General features: G+C 58.5%; 1 protein-coding gene across 5 annotated transcripts in view; it reads right to left on the bottom strand.

Annotated features, from left to right (window-relative positions):
- Nucleotides 1-27: 27 nt before the first annotated feature.
- Nucleotides 28-9,005, bottom strand: part of TPCN1 (two pore segment channel 1) — a 59,679-nt gene continuing 50,701 nt past the window's right edge. For 3 of the 5 annotated variants that reach the window (XM_059408484.1, XM_059408488.1, XM_059408486.1), the window contains exons 20-28: nt 8,882-8,953; nt 8,261-8,350; nt 6,882-6,997; nt 6,175-6,221; nt 5,518-5,586; nt 5,254-5,338; nt 4,287-4,426; nt 4,095-4,175; nt 2,562-3,589 (exon numbers count right to left, since the gene is read on the bottom strand). In XM_059408484.1, the coding sequence (XP_059264467.1) occupies nt 3,425-3,589; nt 4,095-4,175; nt 4,287-4,426; nt 5,254-5,338; nt 5,518-5,586; nt 6,175-6,221; nt 6,882-6,997; nt 8,261-8,350; nt 8,882-8,953 (865 nt within the window). In that variant the 3' untranslated portion in view covers nt 2,562-3,424. The other 2 variants (XM_059408485.1, XM_059408489.1) reach the window with 2 other exon arrangements.

Below are 9,005 nucleotides of genomic sequence, written 5' to 3'. Positions count from 1 at the left end.
TGGGGAAGTCACGAGGCAGCAGCCACGTTTACAAAGCAGAGGCTTTTTTATTAATATGCCAGAAATCTGGAGACACAGTGGGTTTTCTAGGTAACAAATCACCAATGTACAAAACCTTACAGTGTTGCTCCCGCTATCCATACAAAATGATTGTCACGTGGTGTGGAGTAAGGCTGGGTGTGGGGAGGGAGGCGAGGAGGAGGGACCAGGTGGTGTCCCTCCAAAGCGGGGCAGGGGCATATTGCCATCATGGCCAAGGGCAGGTTGGTTTGACCTTGGTTCCATTCGGCTAGGACGTGGATGGTGAGAGGGCATCTGAACTGGATGATGTCCCAGGTCCCTCAGATCTCACAGGCCTAGGTGACCCCAAGGGGCCAGCTGTCCTTAGCCTCAATGACAAGCGCCCACTACTGGCCAGAGTCTGGCCTGCAGCGCAACGGCTGCCGCATTCATCCCATCTAGCTAAAATCAGGGTCTTTCTCAGAGGACTGGGGCTGGTACCACCCTCACACGAGGGGCCTGAACTACCCTGGCACCCCTCCCTGGTTCACCAGGGGAAGGGGCTAGAATGAAGCTCAAACACTCAGGGCAAAGGACCTATCCTCCTTTGAAAGCTGTCCCTTGACTCCTGATTCCAAAATACCCATTTCAACACACAAAGGCTAAAAGGCACCCAATTGTGCAAATTATAAATAAAGTTCCTTCTCTGGAGAGGGCAAGGGGTTCTGGCCTGGGGCTCGGTGCAGAGCTGCGTGTGCTGGCTGGTGGCCCTCCAGAGCCAGAGAGGACAATGCCAGTCTCCTGACGCCCCATGGGGATCTCCCTGGTTCATTGTTTCCCCAAAGGGGCTGTGCTTTAAAAACAGAAACAAATGCCTGTCACTCCTGCCTTGTTGAGGGGCACAGCTCTGCAGTGCTGGCTCTGGGAATCAGCCCCTCCGGGGCCTCCAGGATGGCACCCCTGGGATCAAGCCATGCCCTGCTAGGAAGAGGGCGTGGCAGGGAGAAACTTCTGCCCACCCACCTTTCTAAGTCCTGGGAGGCAGTGGAGGCATCTGGAAAGCTGGTTAGACCGGGATGCCCCTGCCCCCTGCCGACCCCTTTCATCCCAGAGCCTCCGCCTCTTGCCCTGTGCTAGGTCTGCAGCCCAGCGGAGCTGAACCAGAACTCCCTCTGCTCTGACCCTGCTTCTGCTGCCGCCAACAGCGCTCACCGGGCTGCCCACCCCAACGTCCGCTCTGGATTCAAGCACCGGTCCTACCCAACCAAGCTGACCTCAAGAGAACCAGCCCCCCCAAGATAGTGGGGTCCTCGGTTAACCAGGGGCTCACCTGAAGCTAGCTGTGCCAGTGAAAAACCCTGGGCGAGTCCACGGAGGGGACTGCTTAAGGTGGGGGCAGAGGGGAGCTGTCCCAGTGGACCAGCAGGGGTTCAGGCGCAGGCCTGCCGTGGACCACCCCACTGGGGGAGTGTCAGCTCTGTGCACCCCTTTCCAGCAGCAGAACCTAATGCACAGTGTGAAGGATCTGCCATTGTGTTCAGCAGAATCCTGTGTTAACTGAGATGTCTCTCTGCTGGAACAAGGTAATCCCAAGGAAAAGGGATCGAGTGGAGAAAGCCCGTCTCAGGAATGCGTCCGGCAGCCATCAGCCTGGCCTTTTGCTTGCTCTCCTCCTGAGATTCTAAAGGAGGCTATTTTAGAAGGATCTGCAGCCACAAGAGTTAAACCAAAGAAAGTATGGGAGGGAAGACTTAAAGAGCTGGGATGTGAAATTCGCACAATCTTGTGCAATCACGCACACTCTTGTGCTGCCCAGCACTGGCCGAGATCTGACCATGTGGGTATGATCACACCCCTTGATTATGCTATCCGTTAGGTCCTAGGCACTGGTCCCCCGAAGGAATGTTCTATTATATTATCATATATAGAGAAATACTAACCCACATCCTAAGTGGTTGTGTCCCTAACGCAGGCCACAGACACCCCGTGACGCAGGCCGCAGGGAAAGTTAGTGGGGAAGCCATCAGCTGGGACGCGAGTGTGAGAGCAGCGTGGGGAAGACGGTTTGGATCTGGCCTAGGGAGGGCTGACCCACTTTGAAGGCGAGCCCTGCAGAGATCGGCAGGATCTATCCAAGTGGTCTTCTTCTGAAGAGGCCTTCTGGAACCTTCCACATTAGGAAGAGCTCATAGGCGGCCTAACCCCCTAAACCAAAGTGATCTCTGGGGTTACGAAAAACAGGGCAGGGTGGTTACACACCAAGCCCCATCTTGTCTTTTTCTCTTCCTATATATAAATATGTGCATATATATGAATGCGTGTGCATGTACACACACACACACACACACACGCATTTTTTCCATACGTTGTAGTAAAATAATACTATTGCGTTATTGCATAGACGAGACGGCTGTTGCGTACTGGAGTTAGGTGACGGTCTGGGAGCGCTGGCGGCTGCCTGGGAGCTGCTGGGTGGCGGGGCCCCGGCCGCTGCCGCCAAACGGTCCCTCCTGCTGCTCCTGCTTGCGGGCGTGCTCCTCGTACCACTCCTAGAGCAGAGCGCGGACGGGGCACTGAGTGGCCGGCACCTCTACCCGCCAGTCCCATGCTTGCCCGGCGAGCACCGCCCCCAACTGCCCGGGGAACACAGCGGCCAGTGGGAGCCAGCCTCACTCAGGACACCCCTGGACCTGCTGGGAATTCTGCATATGCCCCTGATCGGAAAATTACTGTGAAATCTTTCCCTTATTGATTAGAGGTTTGCAAGCCTCCTTATAAATGTTCTCCTTGGCCCATAGCATCTCTTTAAGCAAAGCCTAGGTACTCATCATCACCCTCTGTTTGGTTGTGAACATAATCTTTTGTCCTTCACAAAGGGATTCTCGGGTGTTATCCCTTTTGAGCTCAGCAGGAACCGTGTCCTCATGATACACCTGAGAAAAACGAGGCTTAGTAGTTTTATGAAGCTGGAAGACATTGAGGGCCTCTCCGAACTCCCACGTTGCTTTTGGTACGTACCCCCCTGGTAAGGCCGTGACACCATTTTGCAAAAAAAAAAAAAAAGTAACCCGCCTAAGACCCATATTGTTATGTCGTCTGACATTTTCAGAGACGGGTGTTCAGGTGATTAAGGAATCAGAAAAGCTGCCTTACATGTTCAAAAAATCTGAGCCACAGAACTTGAAAGCTTAAACAAGACGCAGATGGCCTTCTTTCTGCACCCCTCACTGTACAGAGGGAAACACTGAGGCCAGGTGGGGACACGGGCAGAGGACAAAGGACAGCAGCTGAGTGCGTGTTCTCAGGACGGTGTGTCAGCTCGGGGAGCTGCAGCCTCCCTGCCTTCTGGGCGTGGGCAGTGGTCATCACTGTCCCCGTGGAAACAGAGGGATTTCTAGCTGTGAGGATGCCAGAAACTGCAGAGTCACGATGGGTGGTGTGGGAGACCCTCTCCCGAGCCCTGGGACCCGGAGGCTGAAGAGAAGAGCCAAAGCAGAGCTCGTGCGCTGGTGGCCTGCGCTCTGTGGGGTTCTGCGGGGACGTGGGGCGTCGGCCCCTGTGGTGCTTCACAAGCTCGCTTACTTAGCTGCTGATGTGGAAAGATGGGGAAATTTTACTTAAAAAAATTTGACTTCTCCCTTCTCTTAAATTAGAACAACAAAAACCTCAAACAGAGAACCTGATGGCCCTGAGCAGAGGCCGCCCCCTCCGACGAGCCCTGCCTTTGCCAGCTCTCCAGGCCCCTGCAGCCCCTTTTGGCCACGATGTCCCCTGCTGTGCATGCCATGCTTGTGACGCTGGCTCAGAGCAAGAATTGGGGTAGGTTCTGGGGAAAGCTCGAACAGCAGGGCCATATGGGAGAGCTGCTCGTGGTGGGGAAGGGCCGAGGGCTCACGGCCGAGCCAGAGCTCCACCCAGCCCTGCGTCCCAGACCCACTGGCCGCGGTCCCACCGGATGGCCCCGATCCCCACCGGAGCCTCCCCGCCTGCACACTCAGGATAGGGACAGGGGGCGTCCCCGCTCAGCAGCGGGGAGGCCCACCCCCAAGCAGGAGCAGGGAGGGTCTAGGCAGCAGGAGCAGGGGCGCTCCTACCTGAATCTCCTCTTGGTACATCTTTAGGCTCAGGTCACTTTTGGTCCTTGATCTCCGTCCCAGAAACACCACAGTGTTTTGCTAAAAAATAAATAAATAAAAGGCAGAGGCTTGGGGTGGGCCCAAGCGGGGCAGGCCCTCCACTAAGCCGAAAGCTGCCCCTCCATCGGAGGCGGCCCCACGGCTCCTCACCTCGTGCCTCTCCATCTGGGAGAGGACCTTGAGCAGCCGGGCCATGTCGGACGCGGCTCCCCGCCCCTCCCGGTAGAGCTCCAGGACAGCAGTCAGCTCATCTTTGGAGATTTCCTTCTCAAGGGTGATGCCGCTGTCAACTGTGGGAAGGGAGGCCGGGGCTGGGAAGGAGCCTGGGGCTCAGAGCTCCCTGATCTGGCTTGGCCTGGTTCGGCCCTCCTCCCTGCGGCCCCGGCAGGCGTCCTAAGGTTCCTTTCCTGAGAAAACCCGCATCAGCATGGCGCCCCCACCGCAAACCCTCACTGTCGGGCACGCACATCCCTTCCCTCCCTCTGCTGCAGGTGCGGGGGACGCTGGCGGGGCCAGCAGCTTCCAGGGGACAGAGGGTTTCGGCAGGGAGTCTCTGAGTCAAAACGGTCAGATGGCCTGATAAGACAGATTTGGAAACAATGAACAGGTCTGTAGCGGCTCTGACGGAGAATCTGGAAGGATCGGTACGCACAAAGCTCTGCATCCCGGAAGACGCGAGGCCATTACTGGAGCTGCGGTCACCCAGCTGCAGGAGGAGGAGCCGCTGGTGTGGCATTCACACCCTTTCAATCTAGAACCCCACCGTGACCGTGTGATTTAGAGATGCGGAGGTCGCAGCGGAAAGGACAGCCAGAGGCTGTTGTGTTCACAATAGGCCTGTCTCTGCTCTGCGAGTCTTCTAATCTCGGACATGGACTGTTTTTATTTTGAACATGATATCAAAAGCCTTCTCCCATCAACAAGTGTTTGAAAATCAAAAGACAAGAATTTGAAAATCAATGCACGTGAGAGATGTAACAGATAAACCAGACAGACACGCTGAACTGCCAGAAGCCTGGACAGCTGGACAGCCAGACAGCAGGACTGGACAGCCAGACGGCCGGGCACCAGGCACACGAGCAGTGGGAAGGCTCTGGCCACGGCAGCTTGCACAGACCTTCCGAGTCCTGGTTCTTGCGGCTGTAGTTCATTCGGAAGACGAAGGCCTCGAGGATGAAGGCGACGATGATGGTCATCACCACCTGGCCGGGCGCAGAGAGTGGGAAGGGGTGCATGAGCTGCTGCAGGACCCGACTCCGGCCGAGCTCTGTCAGATGCTGACCCCAAGTCCCGGCCCCTCGTCCCTCAGTGGCCGCCCACCAGGCAGGGGCAGCTGGAAGCTCTGAGTGTTGAAGGGCAGAGAGCGTGGCCAGGGACCTACCATGGTCACGATGTAAAAAGTCATGAAGTACAGGCGGCTCCAGTGTGAGGTCTGAGAGGTGACGCCTTCCTGGGGACATGGGGAGGTGGCCAGTGAGTGAGCGCCTGGGCGGGGCCGGGTCACTGTGCACTTGGGCCACTCCATGGTCCCCCACATGCTCTTTACAGACCCTGCCCGATCTGCCTGGGGTTGTGGGAGACACAGGACGGGGTGGGGGGGCCCTCACTCCCGGGGTCTAAAAACTCTTCCATGCTGCAAGAGCCTTGGACGCTCCCCAGGGTGGTGGGGCTCCGCACTGACACGGGCAGTCTTTGTCCCAAGCAGGGATGGAAGACTTGGAAGAATTTAAGGATAGAAAACAAAACCTAACAACCCTTGCCACACAGCTCCTTGACAGCGGTGGGAGGAGAGACCCTAAGAGGCATCTCCAGGCCACTAGGGGACACGCATGGGGCAGGGATGCAGACGCAGAGGGGTGGCTCCTGGGGCCCAGCCTGCACCGTGGGCTCTGGGCAGAACCCCAACCCGGTGTGACCCAGGCCCCCAACCCCGACAGAGCACAGAAGAGTGACACATCCCCTCGGGGGCCAGGCAAGACCAGAGCTGGCCACAGAGGACGGTGGGAGGATGCCCCCAGGAGCCGACCGAGGGCCTTACCATAATGATGTACCAGTTGTTGACAACTGTGAGCTCGAACAAGGTCACTGCCAAAGGGAAGAGAGAACGAGACTCACTTTTTCCAAGTCTGTTTCAAGTGGCCTCTCTCCACGTGTCCGGGGTACCACGCACCTAAATGATGGCGTCCTCATCTGCCAGCGTGAGCTGTGCGTTCCAAGGCCCTCCCTGAGCGCACACCCCACAAGTGCTGCCAGCTTGGCCTATCTCCCAAAGAGCATGCCCGCTGCCTCAGCACCCTGGGACGAACCAGGGCTGGGGTCGGGCGGCGGGGTAAGAGTACTCGGACCTGACTTGCTGTGGTTCTGGGATGCTGTGCGGGGCTCCCATTCCTCTTGAGCCATGTCCTACCCCTGCCCTTGCCCTGGCCCCAGCCTCTCCACAGAACACAGGAGCAGCCCCGTGTGGACCTGAGCTGGGGTCAGTGCAGGGCACTGTGGCAGGTTGGTGTGGCTGTCCCACCCTGCAACTGTGGGGCTGTCCCCTTCCGAGCAAAGCATGAGCTCTCGCTCCCAGGAATGAAAGCTGGTGGCCCGACCTCCCTGTGACAGGGCCAACCACAGGCCCTGCTGAGGCTCCAGAGGACCCGGGAAGCTTCGGACAGCTCTGCTAGGACCCATCTGGGGCCCGCGGTGACTGACAAAGGCAGTGGGTCTGGGGACTGTGCTGCCTGTGGCCTCTGCACTCACCGAAGCTGTTCAGGATGTTGTCAAAGTTATTGAGATAGTAGTAGCCTTCGTCCACGACAGTCTTATTGCCCACGGTGTGATTGAGCCAGCGGTAGGCATCGGCCACAGTGCTCGTACTGGCCAGGGAGACAGAGGGGCAGAAGGGAAGGTCGCAAGAATATGGGTCACCTCGACAGAGGACAAAAGGCTTAAGCGAACCAAGCTCTGACCCGGGAGCGGCCATCCTGGCCCAGCCCCCAGCTCTCCGGCCCACGTTCCCGGCTCAAGGGCGGCCCTTGGCTCCTCTCACCAGCTGGGCGTAGCTGGGGACTCCTGGGCTTGCCCCCTGCTTATCTGCATCCACTGGGCATTGCTCTGCCACCAGGGAAGCCATCTCCCTCCCAGCCACTGGAGGGAGAGAAGGGCAGTGTCTGCCCTGGTTCTGCCCACCTGTGATCTGCTCTGGGGCCTGGGTGCCGGACAGTGGCCCTGCTGACCCTGAGAAACCCCCTTGCCAGGCTCGCCCCAGCACCAGGTCGGGATGCTCCGAAAGGCTGCCCCTGTTCTAAGAGCTTATTTGCAGCTCTCCTTGTCGCCCTTTCTGTCCGCTCGGTTAACATTCATGCCGATGTTTCCGTGTGTCTGGTCCTTGGGCCTCCAGGGGACTTGTTCAGAATGCAGAGTCCCAGACCTTGGGCAGCTGCCCTGGTGGCTCTGGCCCACTGTGGAGTTTGTGACCCGCTGTTCTCGGCCTGGATCTGAGCCTAGCCTGACACTCAAGACGGCTGCCAGTGTCTTTGGAAGGAGTCTGTGCTTGAGGCCTCATGGGCTAAAGTTTGGAGAACACTCACTGGAGAATTAATGTCCGAGCACACTGCTTTCATTGTGGTGGCGTGGAGGAGGGAGAGGTCAAGGGAGCTGGTGCTCTCCACACTCTACCCCGGCCCCCAAAGGCCTTCCTGTGGGTGTCCATCAGTGCTGCCAGGAGGCCTGAGCCGATGTGTCTGCCGAGTCCCCATCGCCCCCAGAGAAGTGGGAGGAAACCAAAGAAGTCGGGCCTCAGGCCGCTCCCAGTTGAAGGGCGGCCTTCAGACCTCAGCCCAAGGGCAAGGGCAAGGGGATAGGAAACCTGTTCAGATGTCCTCACTTCAGAGACAGCCCTCTGAGTCCAGGTCCCTCACGTGGCTACTGTATTCAACTAAGGCCCCAGAAAGCAAAGCAAAGTGATTCCAGGGGGTTCGAAGTGTGCTGTGGCTCAGAGACTGTGTCCCTGCGGCCCCCAAGGCTGCGGGGGACCCACTTAGAGGGGCTGGGGGCAGCACGCCGGTCCTGGCCTGGGGCCTCGGGAAACACGGGCTGCCTGGGGGCGGGCAGGGTTGGGGGGGCCGCCGTGTACTCACTTGCAGCAGTTGGGGTAGAGGATTCCGCAGAAGAATTCCATGCCCACGATGGCGAAGGAGTAGTAGAAAATGAGCAGGGTGAGGCCCAGGCTGGGGAGGAGGGTCAGGAGGGACAGGGTCACTGGGGGCCAGGCAGGAGAGACCGGCGCCTCCGGCAGCCCCGCGTCCTCAGACCCACTGCGCTGACTGACGGACAGGCATGCCCCTAGCCAGGTTTACCGACTGGAAAGTGCCTGCAGGCAAGGGGCCTCGTGATTCAGGTCTGGGGTCAAAAACGGCTCGAGCCAGGACTCTATTAACAGATGCCCCTTACCGGAGATTCACCCCTTACCTGTGAAGGTAGACTCACAGGTGACCCCTTACCTGTGAATGTAGACACAGGTGGTAAGTGAGTGGACAGCTCCCTGCCCTCCCTACTCAGTATTTCAGACAGGTCAGTGGAGGAAAGTGGTACCAGGGAGACCTGTGGTGGTCAACAGCTCAGTCTCCTTGGAGACCCTTCAGACCCTCGATGTCAGTCCTCTGCGGGCCGCCTCCTCTCCCCCGACTACCACCCAGCTGCCCCCCTGGGGGCGCAAGCCTCGGGGCGCCTGGCCCCGGGGGCCGAGAGGCGGGCGGTACCTGGCCATGCGGGGCAGCAGCTCAAACATGGTGTCTAGCACGTTGCGGTAGCGCTTCTTCAACTTGAACAGCCTGAAGGAAGAGACCAGGTGGCGTTCAGAGTGGCCGCAGCCCCCACCCCCAG

This window comes from Mustela nigripes, chromosome 8 (assembly GCF_022355385.1).
Source record: "Mustela nigripes isolate SB6536 chromosome 8, MUSNIG.SB6536, whole genome shotgun sequence".
Classification (NCBI taxonomy): Eukaryota; Metazoa; Chordata; class Mammalia; order Carnivora; family Mustelidae; genus Mustela; species Mustela nigripes.
This window is presented reverse-complemented; position numbering and strand designations above follow the sequence as displayed.